This window comes from Sarcophilus harrisii, chromosome 2 (genome assembly GCF_902635505.1).
Source record: "Sarcophilus harrisii chromosome 2, mSarHar1.11, whole genome shotgun sequence".
In the NCBI taxonomy this organism is placed as follows: Eukaryota; Metazoa; Chordata; class Mammalia; order Dasyuromorphia; family Dasyuridae; genus Sarcophilus; species Sarcophilus harrisii.
Window position 1 is genome coordinate 232573614 of NC_045427.1, and position 26218 is coordinate 232599831.

The 26218-nt window shown below is 33.1% G+C and overlaps 2 protein-coding genes across 9 annotated transcripts in view; one reads left to right on the top strand and one right to left on the bottom strand.

The window, feature by feature from the left end:
- RTF2 (replication termination factor 2) overlaps positions 1-26218 on the top strand; it is a 74475-nt gene that overhangs the window by 29424 nt on the left and 18833 nt on the right. The window lies entirely within an intron of this gene.
- Positions 391-24842, bottom strand: LOC105749029 (beta-1,3-galactosyl-O-glycosyl-glycoprotein beta-1,6-N-acetylglucosaminyltransferase 7). Of its 8 annotated transcripts, XM_031951662.1 has the most exons (7): positions 20301-20488; positions 12342-12487; positions 11944-11999; positions 10637-10821; positions 6826-7870; positions 4928-5023; positions 391-672 (listed from the first exon to the last, which is right to left on the bottom strand). In XM_031951662.1, the coding sequence occupies exons 5-7, from the start codon at positions 7808-7810 to the stop codon at positions 446-448; spliced, it is 1308 nt and encodes a 435-aa protein (XP_031807522.1). In that variant the 5' UTR covers positions 7811-7870; positions 10637-10821; positions 11944-11999; positions 12342-12487; positions 20301-20488; the 3' UTR covers positions 391-445. The 8 variants fall into 8 exon arrangements, with proteins under 8 accessions (XP_031807522.1, XP_031807523.1, XP_031807521.1 ...); XM_031951663.1 differs by lacking the exons at positions 10637-10821; positions 20301-20488 and adding an exon at positions 24756-24842; XM_031951661.1 differs by lacking the exon at positions 10637-10821.

Sequence of the window (26218 nt, forward strand, 5' to 3'; positions counted from 1 at the left end):
TGATCTCATTTTATCCAGCCTTTATTTTCCCTTGATTTGTTCTTGAACATTTTTGTATTTCCAGTGCTTACTATTTAGCAAATGCTTGTTAATTATTCTAGAACTATATTAAGGGGTAATTTTAGTTTTCAATGAATCATGTGAAGCAATTTGAACTTTTAGACTTTCTTCAATAAATAATGGGACATTATGCTTTTTCTTTACTTTCTTTGAATTTATGAAAGTTCAGTATAAAACATTCTGCATTTCTAAATCCATTGTTCAATTTTTAATGGTTTTAGGCCTGAACTATATCATTGAGGGATATCTACATTTTCATTATTTTTGTACTTATTTCATCTTATTTGGATCTGTGTCCCCTTGCAATTAAAGGAACAGCACTCAAAAAAGTGAACTAGAAAGCTTGATAGTTTCTTTATTCTTGACAGTATACATTACTTGCTGATCAAATATTTATTTTCATATTAAAATAGGAAGTCTCTTGTAAATGCCAATGTGATTCTGAAGGGATCTCTGCCTGATTTAGTACTTTAAGTCTATATCTTCTCTCTAAGCATTCCATCACAAGTGGATATGTTGCAAGCTCAAATTTGTTAGCAAATAAATGAGGGGATTCAATAATCCATTGCAAATCTCCCAATCCATACACACAGATATTTCGAACATAATGTCCTGTTAAGATAAATTAAAACCATAGTTAGTACAAGCTCAGCTGACTTTGTTTGCACAATAAAATTCTAATTTTGTAAAAATAATTTTCTGTTACATGATGTTACCTGTGAATTTGTTGGTTTGCTTGCTGTGCATTAGAATTAAACTGGTTACCTTAGGTTTCCATAGTAGCTTTGATGGAAGGGGCTTTTAGAATTTGGTTTATAAATAGCTAATTGGAAGTTTTTATTCCCATTGACTATAGTTTTTGAACAAAGTTTAATGGCTGCCATGGGTGAATGCTGTGGAATCCTTTGGCTGGCTAAAAGCACAAGGGAACTGTATTGGAAAAGCAAAAAGGGGAGAGGCACAAAAATAAGGCAAGCCAATATTGCTTCCTCTAAGGCATTACAGAGTTGTTTGATTGATGATCTAAGACCTAGTGAAAGAGGGAGATAAGCCAAAAATGTTTGTAGTGTTATATTGTGTTAGACTAGATGGACAAATATATTAAAATTTTAAGGAATGGTTTTCAAATGGAGAGCATAGTTATTTTATTATTCCTAATAAAAATTTTAATAACTAGGACTTAAAGCTCCAAGATTGATTTTTTTTTTAATATCTAAATTTGAGGAGGAAGAGAATTATTTTCAGCTGCAAATTTTTCTAGAACATTTTGTTAAGTAATCTCTTTTGTACCCATTACTCTCCACTTTATGATACGCTTTACAACCTATGTTCATATCATATCCTCAGAACAGGATAAGTTTCTCAGGGATTTAAATATGTGACTCATTTTTATCATTTTCTTTCCAGTGTCTCACACAGTGTCTTGTAACTAGTAATTGCTTAAACAATGTTTGTAAAGTGAATTAAATTTCTCTGGAATATGAATGCATGTTTAAATAGAGATGTCTAAAAATATGGTTAAATATAAATAAAACTTACATTTCAGAATGAAAGTAAAATATTACTAGCAAAAGTTTAACTTTGGCAAAAAAAATAATTTTGTCATAAAATTTCCAAAATTTGAGTTCTCTCTCTTACCTTACTAATAATAGTAACTGCTTTCTAACTTTATGTACCATCTTTTCTGTCAGATCATAATTGACATAAGTGATTAGTATAAGTGTTGCGCTCCAACTATTTCTGGTAAAACTCAAGTTCCTCAAACTTTTGAAAACACAATAATTCTAAAGTTGCAGTGGAAGTAGTTAAGTGTTGTTTAGATAAACAAGCCTTCAACTAAAAACTCTAATGCAGAGCTGTACACCATTGTACACCACGTACAACTCACAGCATTCTCTGGTGTTTCCCAAACCAGATTAAAATGAAATTGGGTAATGTTAGTAAAATAAAATTTAACAATATAATTAAATAATATATATTACCACTTTCTATTTGACTTTAAAATCTCTTCCCTAATTTTCCCACATAACATGAAAGTGACCTGGATTCTTAAAGGCTATGTCAGTAGAGTACATGCTCTGTCAGGTTCTACCAAACTGAACATGGCTTCTGGTATTAAAACTAATAGTAAAATACCTACCAATAAATCAGCAAGCATCACTGGCCATTGATACAGTTTGTCTCTTATTTGATGACCAACCATCACCAGGCAGGTCTCAGGGTAATGAATTTTTTTTAGTTCAAAGCATTACTCAAAGATCACCTACTAAAGTTATAGAGGATTTTGTTGTTTATTGACGGTGAGGGTCCCTGTACCAATGAAATGATAGATCCTTAAAATATTCGTTTATTGGACATGCAAACAGCTATTGAATAAGCCTTAAATAAACTGTCTCTGAAAGGACCTCACTTTATTTCCTATCTTTGTGACCTTGGGCAAGTCACTTAATTCCCCTAGTCTTCAGTTTCTAGTTGTAAATCGGGTAACATTTGGTTGTATAAATCTGGTTGTAAATCTTTAACATTTACCTTTCAAAGGATCCTGCCATTGAATATTACTGCTTGAAGATCATATTTTTTCCCTTACTCTTAATACTTCAAAAGATCAACATTATCATCATCAAATGTCTTCTTCATTAAGATATTACAACTTCTATAAGCCTGAATATCGGTGGTTTTTATAAATTATTTTGGGCAAAAAATAATCTAACAGGTGACCAACTTCCTGGTGGTGAGACCTTGTCCTTGTGTGATTAAAATTCTTATTAAATTTGTTTTTCTGTTTGTTTAGTCTGTTTATTCTGTTTGTTTTAGGCAGTCCTACCTGGCTTTTTTCCAGCTTCTTGGCCTGGTATACCTGATTCATTTGCATGATCATATATGATTAAGAGTATATCATAATCAAATGAAGTTGGCACTGAATTTGAACTTGGGAATTTGCAAGTTCATTCCCTAGAATTCATTTCATCTTACACAAATACAAATATTCTGTGTAATGTAAAAATAAAGTAAATTGGTTATTTTCGTTATGGTAAGAGGCAGTATGTTATAATGGATAGAGTGCTAGATATGAAATCAGGAAACCCAGATTTACATCCTGCTTTGTCACATAAGGAATGATTGTGCAATAATAAGCAAGCTTCTCAAACTGTCAGAGCTTGTTGCCTAATCTGTAAAATGGAAATGGTGATGGTAGCACTATGTAGTTCACAGGGCTGCTAGAATTAAATGAAGCAGTGTCTATAAAGCGTTCTGCAAATCTTAAGGTGCTTTCTAAATATGCTGCCTTCAACTCAATGGAGTGCATAATTGGTTATCACACATCACAACTCTAAATTCTGTCAATCCCAGCTAAATATTATTCCCTATAAGGATTTGATTTCTCTTATCAGTTTCACCTCTTTTTGTAGGATTAGAAAGAAATATTTGCCTTGTTTTACCCTCAAGTGAGATCATAGCTTCTGCAAAAGAGAAAAATGAATCAAACTTGCAGCCCCTTTTGTCAACAGTTGATAGTGATATGTAAAGTATTACAGATATGCTTGGTTGGGTAGAATTTTCTCTCCAGCATTTTGCTTAAATAGCCTATAAACAATGAAATTAATTTTGTATATCCTGTATTTGTATATGTTCCCTCCACTAAATATAGTAGACTTTAAAAGACAGGAATAATTTTTTTGAGGTCTTTTTAACATGTTTAACTTGAGTAAATAAATGAGTTTGACTTTCCTACTTAAGAATGCCACTAATCATTTAAATGGACAGAAACATATTCTGTAGTATGTCATTGAAGGGATGGGATGTTGACTTTTACACTTTAAATATTTTGAACCAAAATTTAAATAATGTTGTACTTTAAACCTAATTTTTAAACTATATTCTACTTTCTCTGCAGTTTTATAGAGACAGGTTGACAGTTATTTCATTACAAAACCTTAAAAATCATATCTAGCCTAGTTAAATATTGAGCACTAGTTATAAGATGATATCCAACTTAAGTAGAGATGTTCTTGTCAAGTGGAACAGTACTGTTTAAGAGCCAGTGCTTTTTATTATTCTGCTACTTGAATATAACAGGGTTGCAAGAGATCTCAGAGACAACCTTGTATAACATGTGGTTCTCCAAGAATCCCTTCTATAAAATTTTTGAAAAATGGTTAATCAGTTTTTGTTTAAAGACTTATAGTGAGGACTAACCCCTTAACTCCCAAAACAACTCTGATTTGAAGGAAGTGTTTCTTCTAAATCGTAATCTTCTACCTCTGCAATTTGCATTCACTATTGACTTTCTATAGTAGAGTAAGAGAAATCTAATCTTTTTTTTTCTATATGATAGTATTCTTGATACTTGAACACAGTTCTCATCCTTCCTCCCACCCCCCCCTACACATTTAATAAACATGCCACCTTCACTCGATAACTCATACTTTTTTCCAAGATGAAATGGAAGCAGTTATTCAGTTTTGAATCCTTATACCTACTCTGCCATCTTTTTCATATGTCTCACATGAAAGGAGCACGGGAAACTTTGGCTGGTGCATTGCTAAAATCCATTTAATCTATGTGTATAGCATTCTTTTGGCTTATCAATTTCTTTACCTTGTTTTAAAAAAAAAAGAAGAAATTATTCTGACTTTGCCTGTTCTTAATGACTTATATAGATTTTACAAACCAAACCATTAATAGTATATTTTAGAATATTAGTAACAATTTAAAACCAAATTTACTGGTCTATAAGTAATACGCCACTATCATTTTCCCACCTAACAAAGTCAGAACATTTGACTTTCTATTTCTGTAACACCCTTTTTTATTCTTCACAATGAGCTAATTATATATTTAAGTATAATTTGATCTTCAATATTACCTTTGCAACCATTATGAACAATTCCTTCCATATCTTTCCATTTAATAGCTCGAATATGACCTTCCCAGTCAGCATTTGGTGTAGAACCTGGAGCATCTAAGGGGAAAAAAAGAGAATTTCAATTGGAAGAGGTTAAAAGTAACCTCAATTATCCCCTTAGAATACTTTTCCTTCTTCATATTCAAGAATTAGTGACTTAACATTTTAGAACAGAATGTAAAAATAAATGTAGGAAGTTATTAAGTAATTAGTATTTTTATATTTTGTTGGGTAACACATTGTCTAGTAAAAAGAATACTGAATTTGGAATTAAGATAATTTGGGTTTGAACCTTGCCCCTCTGCCTCTTATTATCCAAATAACCTTGAAAGTTAACAAATGATTTCTGGGCCTCAGATATTGTTAAATGATCACTAGGGTTCATCACAACTCTAAATTCTGTCAATCCCAGCTAAATATTATTCGCTATAAGGATTTGATTTCTCTTATCAGTTTCACCTCTTTTTGTAGGATTAGAAAGAAATATTTGCCTTGTTTTACCCTCAAGTGAAATCATAGCTTCTGCAAAAGAGAAAAATGAATCAAACTTGCAACCCCTTTTGTCAACAGTTGATAGTGATATGTAAAGTATTATGGGTCCAGAATTACTAAAAGAACTAAAAGAATGTTAACAGAAGTTAACATTCTTTCTTAACCTTAGTTTAAACCATAAAGAATCACTTCAGTCCTTAGCCATAACTTTAATTTATCCATTTTAACTGCATAAACTGAATCACTATTTTTCTAAATATTTTCTTAAATTATCTCATAGATAGTATAGAATATAAGTATAGAATATAGCTCTTAAGTATCCATGAAGTTACTTCTGTTTACTAAAGGAAAACTAAAATAAAACTAAAATGATGAAATCTTATTTTTAAAAAAATTGACCACATCAAATAACATAGCTGTGTTTTTAGATTTCCTTTCTCCTGTCCTTATGATGAAACATTTGCCCTGATAATGTTGTTTTCCATAGTAGTCTGCTAAACTGACTTTTTAATTTTTTCTGTGTCCTTAGAGCCTAACAGTGTCTGAGTGCTTAACAAGTGCTTGTTGATCTATTTTAATAGAATTAATTGGGATGAGAAAGGATTAAATCCAAGATTGTCATACAAGTTAATGATACATTTTGTGTGTTATTTTACCACCTCTGTGTTTCTTTCAGTATTATATCAGAGCAGTTGGTCATTGTCATTCCAGTTTGAATCAAACATGATCAATTACTAAAGCCTTGATAAAGAGAGACTGCTTCTTAAACACAAAATGGATCCTTAACTGTGTAACAACACAAGAATTTTTTTTTTTTTTTTTAAGTCTACTAACGAGTCAGTTTTCTTTTAAGATTTGGTAAAATTGTAAAACAGATTTCTTTAAAAACTAATATAAAAGAAAATAAATTTGATATCCTTGTTTTAATTCTTTTCCTAAAAAGTTGATTAAATTTGGAAGTTACTAAAACAACTCAAAGAAAGTAATAGCCACAAATATTATTATAAATAGCATTTCTTTCTAAATAGCAATCCAAAAAAATTGTATTGGGAAATTTTCATATCTTTAAAATTGAGGCTTTTTGAGAAGTCTTTTTAATCGTTTGGGAAAAGAAGGGATCAGAGCCAATTCCACAGGTTTTGAAGCCTTAGTCTTGGCTGGTTTTATACCATTGATAAAGAGATGTGCCTTGTTACTCCTACCATGGGATGTTATACATCACACTTGGCAAAAACTTAAAGAGCTTGTAAGAAAATTGTTGGAAATGGGTAAAGTTTGAAATGAAACGAAGCTTATTAGCTGGAACTGAACTGCTCCCTACTATCCGTTGTTCTCCTCGAACCCTAACAGTCCACCATTCTTCTTACCTCTTAATCTATTCAGTGTAACCCAGTAATGTTCATCGGGACTGTATGTATCTTTTGACCACTCAAGCAAGTCTTTTGCCCTGATATCTGTCAGTGCAAATTCAACAAACTGCCTAGTGAGTACATAATAAGCACTTCCAAAATATATTGTTAAGTTATGTGGGGGATCTTTTTTTTCTTTTTTAGTTGGATAAACATAAGCATTTCCTTGATGAACATATTCTTTGTAACTTTGGTGTGTTCTGTATTTCATGTGCGCAGGCTGAATTACTCCTGGGGTCATATTTTTACCATTCCATTTGCTTTTGATGTATTGTATGATTTCTTTGTTTGTCTTGATTGGATAATCCTGTCCACAAAGGTTTATTACATACTTCCACTGAAATGTGGAGCTCGCTAGGTCTTTCATACAATTAATATCTGCCTGTAGTCTTGAAAATCCACCATAAATCACAGTCTCTCTCTTTGATGAAATAAAGATGTTTTCAAAACAGTCAACCAAGTTTTTCACTGCAGTTTTATAATTCTGGGGTGATTTTTCATCAATGTGTATGCAGTAAACATTCTGAGGGACATAAATAGCTCTGAGAAGCTTCACAAACATCGCTAACTCCTTATGAATGGTTATAATATATGCCAAGGAGAAATTCCCCTCTTCTGCAGACAGGGGTCTTGTAATGAAATGTAGCCTCTGAAAAATCAGAGAGCAGTTACAACTGCCTGGTGTCCCTAGGCAAGGGGTTATTTCAGTCTGTTGAGTGTTTTGCTGACAGAGTTGTCCGATTTGAGGGGCAGCCCCTTTCCCCTCAAAAAGAGCTGAACATATTTCATCTGGATAAAAGCCACACTCTGTTGATTCTGGGTAGGTTGGTTCTTCTTTTGGTTCATCTGGAGTTGTATTCCTCACATAAAGAAAAATGAAGATAAAAATGCAAATACCAATGCACACTAAAAATCCTGACTTTGTTGCATCCAGCTGGTTCATTTTTTATCCTTCAGGAACTTTCTTCTCACCATAGTTTGAACAAATATTTGTTTAAGCCTCCTAAAAAAAAGTACATGAAATTTAAGGATAGCTTTTTAAAAATAGACTTAAAAGCAAACTTTGGGGAAGGTTTGGTTTTTTGGGGAGAGGAGAATTTACTTTGCTTTTACAAAAATAGTAACAAAAATAAAAGAAATACAAAAGAACTGCTAAAAAATGCTCTATAAAATATGTATATGTATAGCAAACCATATTGTTATAGATAGTAACATTAAATCACTTAGCATTTTATAGTTTATGCAGTTTTACTATAGTAGCCTTGTGGAGTAACTAATATAAATATTACTGTCCTTGCTTTGCAAGTGAGAAAAATGAGACTTAAAAGAAATTAAGTGACTTGCCTAGGCTTACATACCTATCAAGAGCCAGGTCATCTAATATTGCCACAGCATTTTACTCCTTTTGGATCTAAATATTGAAGGGTGTGTTGCTTATTTTCCAGTTGTATAACTTTAAAAAAAAATACTACACTTATTTTAAAAAATGGTTTTTACCCTGACCAATCTAATTCAACAAACATTTATTAAATATCTATTACTTGCTAGGCACTGAAGAGACAAAGACAAAACAAAACAAAAAAATAGCCCCTGCCCTCAAGGAGCTTACATTCTATCACTGTGATGGAGGGTTGTAAATCAAAGCTCCTTCCTACCCACAACTCTTGAATGATGATGTTGTTCCTCAGGAACCTATTTGCCCCACCCCTAGAGCAATAGGCACTCTAGCTATCACAGTTCCATGAGGCTGACTTCATAGGACTAGTGGCCTTTACAGCCCAGGATCTTTTCTAGACTGCACCTCTCCAGACCTCAACAGCTACAGCTCATATCCCGTTTTGGCCATTTTGGGAGAATCTGCCTCACACTCATAAGACCTGTTGGCCATAACCTAGGGTATGAGCTTCTTCTGTGAATCTTCGCATCATAATCCACCAGAACCCCTCCCACATACATCTTGGGGTTCCTTCTTCCTGCTGGACTGTATATTACACAGGCAAAGGGACCTCCCAACCCTACAAAGCCTGGCCTGTAATTTCTTATTGTGAGAATTCTTATTCTTATTCTGAGAATAATTCATGTGTCTTATTAATTGATTTATGGAATCCATGTAAGGAAACTGCCTTTCCCTATGAATTCTGCTGCTGCTCTGCAATTTGTCATCTTTGGGGAAGGAGGGCAATGAGACATTGAAAGAGACTCATCTAAACTTAACACCCTCAATTTATCTCAGAAGAGGAACTTTAATCCAGGTGTTGTTAATTCCCTCTCCATTATAGGAGGCTGTCTCTATTTCTGTATCTGTAAGATATGGGTTATATTTAAATGTTTATTTTTGTCATTTAAAAAAATTCGTTGAACTACTTAAACTGTAATGTATCTTAATCTGTAATGATTATTTGGGAGTGTGTGTGTGTGAGAATCCTGCCATTTCTTATTAAGTCAGACTTTAACTGTGTAGAAGAATAAACTATTTTTCCCCCTTAGAATCAAAAAAGTTCCTTGCTTCATTTTATTTTTTAAACTTGATATAAATTCACTTTCTCGTATGTAAAAACAGAGAATTGGAGATGCTTTCAAAGGTGCTTTTAATTTTTAACATTTTGTGGCTTTTGTATTTCTAGGTAAAATCTTTTTTTATTTAGGTGTCTTGGGGAGAGGTATACTTACAAAGTTTTGCTCTTAGAATAACAATGGATAAACTAAAAGCAACTTAAAGAAAATGCGAGACTCATTTAAAATACCTTAGTTTCCTCCATTCCATCCCCTCCCTGTAAAGCATATTTAATAGACCTGAAGAGTTGAAAAATACAGATTTTGATCTGTCTTGATTACTCCTCATCTTATCACTCCCTCAAGATGCTAATGAGTGAAATGGCAAGGGACTGGGAGGATATTTACAACTCTGAATAATTGAGAACTGATAACCCTGATAAAACTAATGATTATGGAGTATATTAAGATAGTGAAAATTTACAGAATAAGATTTATCAAAAGAGATTTTCTTAATTTGTGTCTTATTAATAGAACCCATTTTGATTTTTTTTCTAGCAAGAACTCTAACCCAAAGAGATCAATTGAAAATATGACCAATTTGCTTTAGTTGAATTAACACAAATCAAAATAATCTATGAAATGATACAGAATTTTACTTTCAAACATGCTTTTCAAATGTTTTTTGTTAATTTTTTAACTTTGCCATTTTTGTATTTTCTTTAAATTTATTTATTTTTTACCTTGGATCCTGCTACCTGGGTTCCCTGTCATTTCCTAGCAATCTTCCTCTTCAGAAAATGAAGGGAGAAACAGGGAGAGTACTCCATTTTATAGTACTTCCTCCATCCCCCCCAAAAATGTTTTTTACCTCTCTCTTTCCCTAATGGTTACAAATATAAGGAGCCATAATGTTCCTTACTGCTCAGTAGATAAGTTCCCTCCTTTTCCTGGTGGGTATTAGGTGTTTTAGCCTTAAAACAGAGCCGATACCAAAGGGTTATAAGGTAACTTCAAGATTTGATTCTGTGGGAAGGGGTTTATGCAGCATGAGCCTGTTAATATAGATTTTGCCCTGGGGTCTCCTTAATTTTCTAAAATGTCATTCATCAAATTTGTTTTCTAGTACAAACTCCCTTTTCTTTTACCTGGAGATGATTCATACTTTTACAGCAAAAAGAACTTTATTCACAGCAAAATGGTGTGAAATAGAGCTAGCTCTCTTCTTAATTTTGTCTATATTAAACCATCTGATACCTCTCCCATGGATTCCTACCTCTTTTTTATGATCATTTCTTTCTGGTCAGTCATGAGTCCTCTTACAGTTGAAAGATTTCCTCCTTGGTTTAGGAAAAAAATTGCCTCTTAAAAGTAAACCAAAATCTTCCTTTTCTTCCTCTCCTCTTTCTGTTCTGTCTGCACACATGTGCCCTCTATGTTGCTTCCAAAATTATCTAGGAACTTTTATGAGTTTGGAGAAAAAAACAAGTCTGAAAAGCTCTTGAGGCTTCTATGGTTTAAAAGGAAACAATCAGGAAACAGCCCCACACCCTGTTATTGTTCATTTTTCACAGTGAAACCAAATCCTGAATTTTAAAATCATATTATTGATATAGTAGTTAAGGCACTATTAAGCTATGAAGGCCTTTTAAAAAAAAAAATGACCAACTTTAAGGGATCTGGGTTGTTGGGGTTTTGGGGGGGTGGGTTGTTTATTTGTTTTTTAAATCAGGGGGTCTAGGCCTGTCTAGGTCTTCTCAGTTTGGATTGAAGTATGGTGGGAAGTAGTCATGATGGTTGAATAAAGAGGAATTGAGCTGAACAACGTCCCTTCCCCTCCTATGTTTCAGCCAAGTAAAGAAAATGAGTGAGAACATAGCCTTCCTGAATTGGGACAGGTAGCCGATGAAATTGTTGAAAAGAAAGGTTGTAAGAAATGGTCTTTTTAGCCTTCTAAAGGATGAAAAAGATAGGCTTGACAAGGTTCTTCTATGTTTTTGTTAATATTATCGTGTGTGTGTGTGTGTGTGTGTGTATGTATGAATCTCAGTCTATTTTTCCTTCCTTTGCAGGTCTCAGTCATTTCATTTAAGTGTTTTTAATGCTACCCAAGTTAATTGAGATTTAACTTCCCAAAATGGATGTCTGGGATGAAGTTAATGTAGGAATAAGGATAAGGATCAACAGAAGGGTGTATAGGCAATCCACCAAGGATCTACCTCAGTAAATAAGAAGCAGGAGGATTCTAGAGAATTGACTTGCTGCAGGTTTTGTTAAGCAGTGGATTCCCATTTAAGCCTCAGAGTATGGATCCTTTGTGTAGGAAGCCCAACATTTCAATCCATATGCATCTGTTCTGGAGTCATTAGAGAAGAATTCAGCATTTTCCATTTGAAAAATGCAAAGTATAAGACACTTTTTCTTAAGACAATTGAATGAGAAGAGAGTGTGAAAAAAGCAGGGAAAGAAGGTTGCTTGATAGATTTATCTCATTTCAATATAAGAAACTCCAAAGTAGTTTATGTATGCAGACCCTTGTCTTCCCCTCTTCCCCCCACTGGTAATTTGCTGTTCTTTACTTACTGATTTTGAATCTTGGATAGCACCTTAATTAATTGCTGAATACTTTTATGGAGTACCTAGAACAAGAAGGATACAGTGTTTTTGAGAAGCCTCATGGTGCACTAGAAAGACTCAACTTCTAATCATACTAACTGCATGATCCTTGGGAATTCCCCAGTTTAACCCCTCTCTGACTTGGTTTCCTTATTTGAAAATAAAAAGGAGGGGGTTTAAACTTGACTGTGTAGCTCCTTTCAGCTCTAAATCTATGATCCTGTTATATTAAAAAGTAAAAAAAAAAAAAAATGGAAATAGTTCAGTTCACTTATACATTTGAAAATGTTCAAATTGATTTTTGGTGTAGTGGAAAGAAGAAAAACCCACCAGCAGCCCTATTCTCATGCCTCTGTTGGTATTACCTTCAGGAAATCTCTTAACTTCTCTGGGCCTCCATTTCCTCTTCTGTAAAATGAGGAAGTCGCAGGTTCTCATGTCAGCACTCTTCATGGTTACAAAGAATTAGGAACAAAGTGGACACTCATTGATTGGTGAATGGCTGGAAAAACTGTGATATACAATTATAAATGAGACATCATGCAGTAAGGGAAAATAGGAGAAATTCAGAGAATTATGAAAAGATTTGTATGTACTGATGTAAAGCAAAATAAACAGAACAAGACAATTATATACATGATTATGATGATGTAAAAAAATTTTGAACACTAAAAAACAGTTGAACTCTTTATTGAATGCCTACTATGTATTAGAATACTGTGCCAGATTCTAGGAATGCAAAGACAAAAATATAACTTGCACCAAGGAATTTATATTCTGTCAGAGGAGACATTTGGAGATTTGCAACATTCACAAGCCATACGAAATTATCAGTTTGATTTCTCTTGTGTAGTAAGAAACTTGTATAAATATGTTTATACATATTGGATTTAACCTATTTTAACATGTTGAACATATATTGAATTGCTTGCCATCTAGGGGAGGAGGTGGGGGAAAGGAGGAGAAAATCTGAAACACAAGACTATGCAAGGGTCATTGTTTGTCAAATTATCCATGTATGTATTTTGAAAATAAAAAGCTTTATCTTAAAAAAAAAAAAATTTATCAGCTTATAGAACTTCAGCAGTGGGAGGTTGTTGTACCTAGCTTTCAGCTCCATCCATCATCACCTCCAATTGCCTTAGCAAATGATTTCATGGGGCCTTATAAAAGTCCATGGATAAGAAGTTCCTCCCCCCTGGTATGCACAGATAAATTAACACAGAACGCATATTAAAAACTTTGGAAGTAAAGGGAAAAGTACTCTTAGCTGGAAGAACTAGAACGAGCGCCCTCTTGTAGCATGGCATTTGACTGTGCCTTGAAGGGAACATTGGTATTCCAAGAAGTGCAGTTGAGAAGAGGGGAGCTCATTCAAGGCACAGAGGAAAGAGACAGCCTACGCAGAGACATAGCAGATGAAATGTCCTGTTGTGCATAGAGGATAGGAAGTAGACCAGTTTGGTTGAGTACATAAGGCAGGAAACATGGATTTTTTTTAAATATCAGAGGGATTTTATCATAGAAGCAAAAGGGAGTCCCTGAAGTTTTTGGAGCTGAGTGGGCAAACTTCTCAGTCTTGTGCTTTATAAATATCACTGTTTGAAGCAGCTGTTTGAAGTTTGAGTTGTGAGAGGTGAGGAAATTGGGAGCTAGGAAATAGGGAGTAGCTGTTATACTGGTCCAGGTGAGAGATGATGATGAGGGCTTGGGCTAGAGGTAGTGGCTGTGTGAGTGAAGAGAAGGAAGTGAATGTAGGTGATTTAAAGGTAGAATTCCTGAAATTTAGTAACTGTTTAAGTTAATAAAGAAAAGAGTAATGAAAAAATAGTGAATTCAGAAAATATAATGAAACATAATTCTTCACAGCATAGGGGAAGAATTGCTGTAATAGGACATTGCATATGTTATCAGATGTGGTCTTTGTATTGGATATTTTTGTTTAATTATTTTTCATTGTCACACAAAGGAAAATTTATTCAGTCTAGAGGGGGGCAGGAAGTGACTCATGTTATAAAACAAAAGCATCAATAAAATGTATTTTAAAAAATAAAATCAAGCTGTTAAAATAGCTGGTCCCTAAGGTTCCTTTAATCCCTAAAGCTTATTGTTTTCTATAAGTATTAGAGGTTAGCTGTATGTTCAGTATGAAACATTCTACCATTGGGAAATATATCACTTTTTTGTAGGTCATATTTTCGTATGATTTGTGCTAAATTTATTAAATTGCACTTTCCTGCTGATTTACCAACTTTTTTTTTTTGTCAGAAATTGTTCTTAGGACGTTGCATTAAAAAAAAATCACCTGCTTTTGACATTAGATAGAATCCATGTATGTAATGCAAGGATGCTATTTCATTATATCTGAAATATTAGCTTAAGCCAGAGTCTCTCCTAAGAGGAAAGAAAAACAATTATTCTGATTTATCATTTCATTTCGTAGTTAATGGATCAAGTGTTCTTTATTTCTTTTTACAAATAATGTAAAGTTTTGAAGCTGAGTTAAATTGTTTTAGAGTTGATAAAATTTTTGTTTTAGAGTTGTACTTATGAGTACTTTTAATACATTATGTTGAAAATACTTCACTCTCTCAGATAGTTAAATACTCTTCTTTCCCCAACTAGGGAAAGCTTACTTCTTATTTTTGGTGATAACAATTATTTTCCCAAATCATCTTTGACATTTATCTCTCCCTTACTCCAAACTTCGAATTATTAAATCACTAAAGACTATTGAATATCCTTCTGCAACATTAAGATAGTATCCATCCCTTTATCCATTCTTTCCTTTCTACTTGTAATGCCACTATTCTTGTTAAGTCCCTAATCGGCTCTCATGCATGCCATGGAAAGGCTGCCTAACCCAGAGGTTCTTTACGTTGGGTCTGAGGACTTAGATAAGGGAAAAAAAAACAAAACAAAACATATTTATTTTTTACTAGCCTCTAGTTTCCTTTGTATATATTTAATACTTTTAGAAATATTCTGATAAGTGATCCATGGACTTCACTAGACTGTCAGAGGGTTCTATGACACAAAAAAAGGTTAAGATTCTACACATACGTACACTCTCACACTCTCTTTCTCCCTCTTTACCTCTTCCCTCTCTACCTCTTCTCTCTCTCTCTCTCTCTCTCTCTCTCTCTCTCTCTCCTTAGATTTCCTTCTCCCTCTCCTCTCCCCTTCTCCTCTCTCCTCTCTCCTCTCTCCTCTTTTCTCCTTCCCTCTTATCACTTCTCTCCTCCTTCTCTCTCCTTCCTTCCCTTCTCCCTGTCCTAACTGGACTTCTGGACCTTTTGGTCTCTAGATCTCCCTCTTCCCATCCTTCACAAGACTGCCAAAGTAATCTACTGAAATACACAAGACCAAAGGATTTTGGTGGCTTTCCATTGCTTACAAATAAAATATATATTTCTTACAAACATTTCACAGCCTTTCACAATCTGACTTGGCCCCTATCATTAGCTTTACTTCCCATGTCTCCATTCATGTTATCTCCATCCAGGCATTGTTCTTTTTTTCATTTTGATATCTCCTGCTTCTGGACATTAATGCACTCTCTTGTCTATTCCTTGAACAGATGTTACCTGTATCATCTTTTTTTCAAGGCCCAGCCCAGTTAATTACCCTTTACATAAAGCTTTCTCTGATTTACCTAAGAGGAAACAATTCTTTCCTCATAGAATCTCTTATGCCTTGGTGTGTAATTTATGCAAATTTCATTATTTGGATAAGATTACAATCCTATTACACTAGATTTGTAGGCTCTGATTCCAATCTCAGCCTTCCTACTTACTACTTGTGTGAATATGGACAAATCACTTAATCCCTCTAAACCTCAGATTCCTTATCTATAAAAATTAAAGATTTGCTGAGTTATTTGTAGATGTCTACATATATAAGTTCCTCAAAGGCATCTCTATATCTCCAGTACAGTCAATACAAAATAGGTACTTACTGCATATTTGCTCAATTAAATTGAATGCAGTTCCTTTGTTAGATGCCCTCTTCCCATTCCAAATTTGTTCATGTTTATATTCTTAATGTATTACTATAAGTCATATTTCCTGTGGACACTACGACCCAAATTATCTCTTATTAAATTAGGATATTGATTTCTTTCCCATCCCCCATTAACAAAGACCATAGCAAGAATACAATTGAAGCCTACTTCTTTGAATATCCAAACATTATAATAAGGAAAAGCTTTTCTAAATATACCTGACTTCTTAGAATATATTGTTTAATAACACAGGATCATCAATATAAGAATAAAATATTATCTGGTGCAATATAGTAGTACTCTTAAGTAACATAGGGCTATTTTTATTCCCCGTTGTAAAGCTTGAATTGTGCTTCATTTTAATTTTTGCCTATAGTTTTTTTTCTATCGTTTCTCTGATTGTCAAGCTATCACTTTTCATTTTGTAATGTTTTTTCATTGTGCCTGCTACTACTTTCTCTTCTAATTTATTGGTTCTGACCTAGCATGGGTCATGAAACCAATTAAGTAAGCTTATTGGAACTGTGTACAAAATAAAGATAAATAGGCTGTAAATGAGAACCAAAGGGGCATTCTATGAGTATTATGTTTAGGTGCTTCAATACATAGACAGTGATGCCTGTTTTGGTTCCCCAGAGGCTTTTTTGCATTACTTTCTGGTTCATGGAATCATAGAATTTAGAGCTGAAAAAGAGGTACTTTACAGATAACATAATGATTAATGGTTCACTGCTGTGTTGTTGCCAAATAAGTAGCTTCTTGATAAGTGAAATACTATTATAGGAAAACAGATTTAGCTGGGGAAGATTTTAAGATTTAATCTCTTGCTGTATCAACACTTTCCCCAGTTTTTTTCAGCTTGAAGAGAAAAAGACTATGCAAACAATCCTTCCTTAAAAAGAAATTTTGTAGCAAGATAACAGAGGAAATGCCATTTTTAAGCTTATGAAATATTGTTGCAAACAAGCTTAGATATTGAACCATTTGATACTATGTTGTGATTACACATTTTGGCAGCATATGAACTTGGCATGTGTTTAAGGAAAAATGTTGCTTTCTAGGCATTTTGTTTTTAGTAGGGTAGGTTGTGTCGAGACAAGTAAATATGGAATATAGACAAGTTCTAGTAAATTTTTGTGGTTTTTTTCCCCCTTATTTTGAATTTTTGGCATTGTCTTTATATTATCATAGTTTAAAATTGGAAAGGACTCGAGGCCATTGAGTTTAAGCTCCCTCATGTTACAGATGAGGAAATTGAGGTATACAATGATTAAATGAACAGAATCTCACATCTAGAAAGCAGTGGATGTGGAGTTTAAGCCTAGTAGTCTGGTATTCCATCCACTGTACAATTCTGCCTTTTCAAGGTTTTTATTTGGAAAATGTGGGAGATTTGGGGAAGTGATCATCTGATATTTTCCCTAGCAAAAAAAAAAAAAAAAAAAAAAAAAAGATAGGCTTATTTGGGCTCTTTATCATGCTACTTGAAAAACAAAACATTTCCAAAAATAGATGAACTGATGGACATTCTGTACCCAGTAGCCAAACCTCAGGAGGGAAGGGGAGAAGGCTTGTGCGTGCATTGAGGGACTAAGATACGATAATGCCTTTCAATAGGGAATACTCCAAGAAGGAAAAAGAAATGTTAGTTTGATTTGGTAAACACCAAGTAGTGTTTGTTGCAAAATAATATTAAAATTCAAAACTAATTAAAAACATCTTAGGTTTTATGTCTTTATAATAATAATAACAGAAAAATAACAATAGAAATCTGACAACTAAAGAGACATGAATTTCAAAAAGTATTTTATACAATAAGAAATTTGAATAGTTTGAGTTCATTGCAATAGAGTGTTACTTGTATAACTTTGTGATATCGTTTTAACAAATGTAATTGAGAATTTTCTTCATTCCTGGGGTATAAAAATTCATATAAATATGTATATACATTTTTGTTGTCTTTTAAAACTTTGGTATTATTTAGGCAATGAAAAGAGACTCCCTTCCTCCCCCCAAAAAATGAATATAGTAATTCTTAGAAATGCTATGTAAGGTAAATCACAGTGATGATTTACTATTCCTTATAAGGAAATTAACTATTACATAAGCAAGGAATCAGATTTCCATCTTTTATTATCAAAAGAGCCTGTTTTGTCAAAACAAAATGAAGAGCAAATTTAAATTGTTGAGTGGCAAAAATTGAACATCAAATTGATAGTCTTCCTTTTTTTTTTTTTAAGATGGAAAGAAAATTCTCTTTTAGTATGGAGAGAACATTTATTTTCTATCAAGGCAAGTTTAAGGATGAATTAATTAGTTTTTAAAAATGAGCTCAATGGACTGAGGTTTTGTTTGGCAGTGTGCCATTTTGAAAATATTACTTATTTCCATGCAGACCATTAGGTTTAGCTAAAAGAAAGATTGTTTCATGACTTCACTCTATACCCTTTGCAGTAGCCAACATCTCATATCTTTGTATATCTTTGGTCAGAATTTGTATGAATACCTAGGTGTGGTCCATCATAATTGGGAGTTAAATTCAAAACACCCATTTTGATGATAGGTTATCTTCCTATGTTCTGGAACATTTACTACTGGTAGAATTTAAAACAAATCTTTGCATAAGCTGTACTTATAAGTGTATTTGTTAGTCAAATCATTTTTGGAGAGTTATATTGGTAATAGATTTGGAATGAAAATTGCATAGAGTCAGACTTCTTTTTTAAAGGGTCATGATATAATGCAATTATTTTCATAATTATCAATTTGTGAAGATGAAATTTTTCTGTGTCAATCATTAAGCATTGAGATCTACAGATACTATTTTTATTACATAAATGTGTTTTACAGTTAAGTGATAAAGTCATCTGGGCATATAAAAACAAGAATTAATTTTGTACTTATAAAGGGAAAAGGGGCACTGTTAGCAATAAAGAACAGCTTTTATTGTTTCTATTAAATTATTTCTATATGAACAAACTTTGGTCTAAATTCTTATATTATTTATTGCTACTCATTGGAGTGATCTGATAACTTATTTTACTAAATATTAGGGTGACAATAAAATATATACTGATTAAATTAGGATAAACATCTAATACCATTATCAGTTAATATTTATTTAGTGTCAGGGGGTATATGAGAATTAACTAGATGAACAAATGTGTATTTCCATCATTCCCATTATTAATATAGATCATTTGGGAATTTACACTATTATCCCACCAATCTAATCATTTTGTTGCACCTGCTACTCTTTTCTACAACCCTTAGTTCCCCTAATACCCACATGTAATAAAGTTCTTTTTAAAGATAATAAGCTAATCTTGCCTCAGTTGCGATTCTGAATAAGTTTATATCTTCTTGCTTTTTATTACTTGAATGGAAAGGAGGAAAGCAATTTTATCACTATTTTGAAAATTGACAATTTGCTTCCAAGCCCTTCACACTTAAAAACAAAAAAACTTTTTTTCAAAAAAAAAATTATTTGAAATAAAGTTGAAGCAGTCTTGACTTCTCCTTTGGTTTAAGCATGATAAAAATCAAAATGTCAATATATAACAGACATAAAAGGGGGAAATTTGAGAAATAAAAGTTATAGACTCTGAATTCAGCATTATCAAAAAAACTAAGTAGCAGTGTTTTCAGTTTTTTCAGTTTCTTTTTTAAAGAAAATAAGTGGTTTGGTTTTCTAGTTTGCAGGAGGTTTATTTATTTTATAAATTTGTATAAAATGTGTGAATTCTTTACATTAAATTTTTATTTTCAAATTATTGTTTTAGTTTTTATTGTATGACATTTAAAAATCTAAGATATGTAATAAACCCCCTTGGGGGGAAAAAGGTTATTCATTCATATATATATATATATATATATATATATATATATATATATATATATATATAATCAAGAATTTTGAATAATAACCTATACATTGTAGATTTGCTATGTTTTACATTTATTGTTTTTGTATATTAAATATTTTCACTCAAAAAACATCTGAAAAGGCTTCTTTGATGCCATTTTTAAACACTACATTACAACAATTTATACTACAGTTAGATTCTAGCACTCAGGTAATTGACAAAGTATAGAATATTTAAGGTTAAATTGAAACATTTAAACATACCTCATGTAGAAGAGCCATGGGAATTTACTTATGTATATGTATGGATGGATGTATTTTTCCTTAAGTAATTTGTGATAGCTAAATGAAGGTAAATCCCATATGTAATCCATTATCCTTCAGGCAATACTCAGGCTGAGTTCATTACATCTTTCTGATACGGTCACATGAAATTTGTTAAATATTAATCTGTACCTTTCTGCTTAGTTGGATTAGTCCAGCATCACTAAGTTGCCCGTAGAAACTTTGTTCAGTTGTAAGTCCTTTAAAAATTCGGAATCTGATGCCCTCTCAGATGCAATATGGAATGGGAGCCTGCTGGCCTCCAGATTTTTGCTTTTGTGTCATTGTTCCAGTACAAGCCTTTTAAGGCAGCAAAGCCGGTCTTTGTAAATGAGATCTGTGGAGACTGCATTGCTGTTGATTATAAATAGTCTTGCTGCAGCTTTAACCTTTAGATTGCTAACAGATCTAGTGAATAATATGAAAATCCCCAATAGATTTAACTCTTTGTAGGCAGACAGTTCTTCTTTGAAGAACTCTAAAGATTAATTTTGGAAATTTGGTGAACTCATTAAGCCTTCCTTTGTATAATTTAAGAAAAATATTCTATGATTGTATCTGTTATGTAGTAGTAATCATTTTCATTTTACTAAAGATATGCTTTTCAAAGCATATAAGGTTTACAAAATCAAATGAATTGCTATCTCAGTGTCTCTCTTTTTCCCATCAAGCTCTCCTTAGTAAAAGTTTGATGCAGCAGAACACATGACCATGTTTATTGATTGACTGAAAGAGAGGAATTGATTTACTAAGTTTATTCAAGAGACTTGCTATAGTCCATTCCACAGACCTTTTTTTAGGCACTATAGGGATAAAAAAAAAAATGAAAAATTAGATAGTTCTTATTTTTGAGGCGTTTTACACATTCAAAAGGGGGGGAAGGATTGTGTGTATGGAAGGCAAATAAGTATGCAATAAGACAAAGGAAAGAACGAGATAAATTCTTCAGGAAAATTTGAGGAGTATGAAAACTTTTTCAGCTGGGGACTAATGAGCTTCACCAGGAACAATACTTAAGCTGAGCATTTAAGTATTTCAGTAGATTGAGATGAAGATAGGAATATCAGGTTCAGAGGGTGACAAAATCAAGAAAACATAACTGATCTTCAGTTAGCTGTTCTTGAGGGAGTAGTATGTTGGAAAGGTTGGAGTTAGATTGTGGAGAATCTTAAATGCCAACCTAAGGAGTTTGTCTACAGGAAATAAGGGAACCATAAAAGACGGTTTTTTGTTTTGTCTTGTTTTAGTAGGGGGATTCTATGATACACCTGAGCATTAGGCAGATTATTATTTCATCTGTGCAAAGAATGGATTGAGAAAGGTGAGACTGAGGCAGGAAGTCACTTGGGACAGTGCTTTAACAGTCTAGTCCATTAGAGATGAAGGCCTAATCATTATAACTTTGATTCTTATGTACACATTAGAAGAGATGATGGGTGCTAGAGATAAAGCTCTCTCCCACTTCTTAACTATTGCCAGAGGCTCTGAAGGCTTCACTGTTCAAGGGTCTGCTATTCTTCAATACAGTCCAATAAACACTCCTTAATTAAGCACAAAACATATTAAGTCTAGGGGACACTAGAGTTTTGTGTTTTTAATTACATGGTACCTGCTGTCAAGAAACTTAATATTCTTCTGGAAGGTAGTGATAGGACACCTTAGAGCTTAAAATATAAAGTAAGGAATGTCAAGTGCAAAGGAAAGTACCACACAAAATACTCTAGGGGAATATGAGGAAGGGCAGAACGTTTGGAAGGTTAAGGGAAAGTTTCACAGAGGAAGTAATATCTGAGTTGAATAGTGAAAGAGAAGGATTGTGACAAGTAGATGAGGGTATATATAATCCAAACATTTATTAGTTGTCTGTATGCCAGGCACTGTGGAGCATAAAAAGACAAAAGGGAAATTGGCCCTGCCTCAAGGGACTTATATTTTAACCCGCGAGACAAAACCCAGTTTTCAAAGATTCAGAATCAAGAAAACTATAATCTCATCATTTAATTGTTCACCTAGGCATCTAAGTGGTGCAGTTGATAAAGCATTGGATCTGGAGTTATGAAGACCTGAGTTCAATCCCAACTCAGATATTGAGCAGCTATGTGGCCTTGAGTAAGTGTCATAGAACTTCTGTTTGCCTCAGTGTCCTCATCCATAAAATAGAGCTAATAATAGCATCTGCTTTCCAAGATTGTTGTGAATATCCAGTGAGAGATTATTTGGAGTGTGCCTTGCACAGTGACCTGACATATGGTAGGCACTAGATAGAGATATGTTGTTCTTCATTTTTTTTTTTTTTTAATTTGTTTTAAGTGCTTTAACAGTAGGTTTAGGTAGTTAGGCCTCCTTATGTCAATAAGGGTTAGAGATAGGATTCAAATCTAGGTCTTAAGACTCCAAGTCTGGTCCCACACTGCCTGCCTCTTATCTCTGACTGTGCCCTGCCCATCCTTCAAGGTTTGATTAAATGCTTCCTTCATGGAACAACTGGAAATTTCTTTTCATCTGACTTAACATTTTTCTCTAAATTGTATTTATCTATATATTTGTATTATTTTCCCTTTATTAAATTGTAAGGTCTTTAAGGGTGGATTTGTCTTAGATTATTTTTGTACCTTTGTTTTTTTACTAATTATAGTAAACTTTACTTGGTAGACACTACATTTTATTGGCTGAATGAATGATGTCAATGGTGATTTATGTGTTTTTAGAATACTATATTGGTTCAAATGTAAAACATTCAGAAAGAAAATATATAATATATGTTTTATATATGTATACAGTGATTTTAAAAAGATACTTCTTAGTTTACTCTTGTGTTTTATATTATAGTCAGATTTTCAGGGGAAAAATTTGGCTTATATTAGGATCAATATAATCCTTTGATAGGACTTTCAAAGTCCATTAATTCTTAAACATCTTGTTAATCTATAGCATTATAATTCCATTCAATTCCTTACAAATGATTTTTTATTTTTCTTTTATTCTTTTCTAAAATCTAATTATTTTTTCTTTTTCCCTTTCTGAACCTACAAATTCCTCTCATAATTTAGTTTTGTAAAAATTTTAATGAGTCCTTTCAATTGGCTGCCTATACTTTATAGAAAAAAATCCTTGTAATGAGATCTGTTTAATTTAATTGTTTTTTTATACATAAGATCTGGAATGCTACAGTTCTATAGAGATGATTTCTACTTATGGTTAGCAGCATTTCCATATCTGATTTTGTCTACTGGTTGTAAGGGTTAATGAGGCATGCTGTTCTTCCCAGGTGGCAGTATATGATTTTCTGTGTCATAGTGGTAAAATTCAAGGTATTTTATCAGTGAGAGCCAGTGAGCAATACAGAATTTTAATTCTATCTCATTGCTTCTGTCCTGAGTACTCTGAAAAGTATCAATAATTCATATAGACAGTTTTTGATTATAGAAAATTGTATGGGGCAGGGTTTTTTTTGTTTGTTTGTTTGTTTTATTTGGGGGGTGGGGGTTGATTTATTTAAATAGGATTTCTCTTGTATCAAATGCTGCTTTTTTTTTTTCCATGGGGGGGGGGGGTAGCAGTTTTCTCTCCCACCTCTTTTCTCTCTAGAGAGAAAAGCTGTATCTCTCTGACTGATGATGAATATGTTCTATATAAATATAAAAGTATTCTTTAGGCACTTCTTCCCCTTAGCATGTATCTGGGTATGTTGTATACAGTTTCAAAGGATTTAAAAGTTCATTGTTAACTTTTATATGTAATGCAGAGAAATAGACATCAATTTGATTGAATAAATATTAACTATAAAGAAACTGAAAAAAACAAAGTAGCCCTAAGAATATGATGACATAAAGCTGGATATTTGCTCTCTTAGCCTTACTCTCTCTATCCCAATACTGAATTTTAAATATTATATTATTTCTTCTACTTACTGAAGTAAATGGAATTGTGTGTGATTTTTATTTGTCCAGAAAAAGCCATAAAGTATTGACGTTTCCATAAATGAAAAATGTATATTTGTAATTTACTTATTTTTAATCCTAAAATAATGGTGAAGATACCCTAAAAGAATGCCACAGTACTTCAAAATCAAATAAATTAGCTACAAAACATGTTTATAACTAAAATTTCATGTAAACAGTTAAGGATACATACCATTAAAATCTAAATTAGAGTTTTATTGAATTTTAAGGACCATATATATGGAAACAAGATTATTTATTCATTTATTTATTTATTTATTTATTTTTAAGGCATGACTGGTGCAACAGAATGGGACGTTGGCTTTTAGTCCTAGCACAATATGAAAGAAGAGGGCTTTAATGATTCTTTTCTATATCTGAATTTAAGAACAATACTAGTATATTTCAAGTACAGTTGTTATAATACTTTGACATATCCCCATTCATTTTCCTGGATTTAAACAGAATGCTAACAGCTGCTCTGTGAGGAAAGAGATGCCCAAGAATCCTTCAATTCAAAATGTAACTGCTGTAATGGCTGGTTTAAATCCAAAGAAGGGAGCAAATAAAAACATTTTTGTTCCAAACTAATACCAGCTTTAACACATGCCACTTACATCCCAACAGTATTAAAGGAAACACTCACTAAAAGGCAACTCTCAGATCCCACGGAGCAAAATCACAGCAGGGTTCATTCCTGGATTTGTTTTCGACTTCTATCAGTGTCCTTTCTTTCAACAGATCCAGCTTGAATCACATGAACAGAGTTGCTTGGCAGGTTTTGTTGCCCTTTTGTCCCCTGAGAATTTCAGTCTCATTTATTTTGACCTGTGGGTCTCTTAGCTGTGAGTCTTTGAAGAAGCAAAAAGCATTAGCTCAGCTTAGTACAGCGATTTTTTTTTTTCATAGCATCAGATTTGGAAACTTATCGGTGGAGGTTAAAAGATGATGATTCACATAAGCTAAGAATTCTTTTGGCTGAAATAATGAGCAGAAGTAGATCAAATTCCTCTGCTTTAAATAAATTGTGCTAGGACCAAATGTCACACCTACCATATTTTATCTACTGCTTCATTAAGAGGGTAAACTAGTATTAGACAATTTGTTCAGGTTTATGTTAGCATTTAGGAAAATCTAAATACTTGACATTTCAGCATTAATCTCTTAGGTACTTCACTTCAGTGACTCTGGTAAGCCTGTGCAGTGTTTCTGTCCTCTAAGACTGCAGGTGATAAACTCCATCATTGGTAGAGCTGGGTCAAAAATACATTGCAAAGAGGAAGTCTCTTTTTCCTTCATCTGCAGGATGCTTTTACTTTAAAATCTTCCCACTTTCACTAAAAACATTCCCTGAATTTTATTGCTTTTACATTTCCAGATCTCTTAGGGATAGAGGAGCAGGCAGAAAATGGACCTAAGTAGTTGATAATTTTGTAATCTCTTAGCCTTTTCTTTTATGCATCTGAATCAGGTGAATCTTGTATTTAATTAATGAGTGCAGATTTTATTTATTTATGGTTCCTTGATCTTGTGAGACTTATCTTGTGTGTGAAGACAAATTTTGAAATATTTCCTTGGAAGAATCCAGAATTTCCATTTGTATAGGTAGGAAAATGTTGATATTTTTCTCTTTTCTAGAATTACTGAAATCCAATAAGGCCATGTTGTAAAGTTGTGAGATGGGGGGGTGCTAATTTCATGCAACAAAAGGCAAAATAAATAAAAAGCACCTTTGTGAATGGGAAAGACTAGCTTTTAGCAAATATAGTACGTGTAGCATCTCTGTTGATCCTGCTATATTTTGTAGTGGATTGCTAAGGTTAATTTTGAGGAAAAGAGTATGGTTACTGAAAGCATTCTCTGGTGCCTTTGGGACTCTTAACTTCCAGTCTGAACTGCTGCTTCTCACAGATTTATAAGTTTGTTGCCAAGGATTCATTCAACATATAGTCAGCCAACAAATAGTTAAGTGCCTAGAAGCCAAACTGTGTGTGTGTGAGTTGTTGGGGAAGTTGGAAAGATTAAGACAGACAAGCCCCTTGCCTTCATGGAGCTTATGTCTAGTAAGACACAAACACAAATCAGTATAAAACAAAGCATTATTACATG

Bases quoted from the DNA above. Each gene is read 5' to 3' on its own strand.
- LOC105749029 (XM_031951663.1), bottom strand. From the start codon at position 7,810: ATGAACCAGCTGGATGCAACAAAGTCAGGATTTTTAGTGTGCATTGGT. The intron at 5,024-6,825 runs GTAAGAAGAATG...TTTTCCCCTTAG, and splicing joins TACACTGAATAGATTAAGAG to ATGCTCCAGGTTCTACACCA. The intron at 673-4,927 runs GTAATATTGAAG...TTATCTTAACAG, and splicing joins TGTTCATAATGGTTGCAAAG to GACATTATGTTCGAAATATC.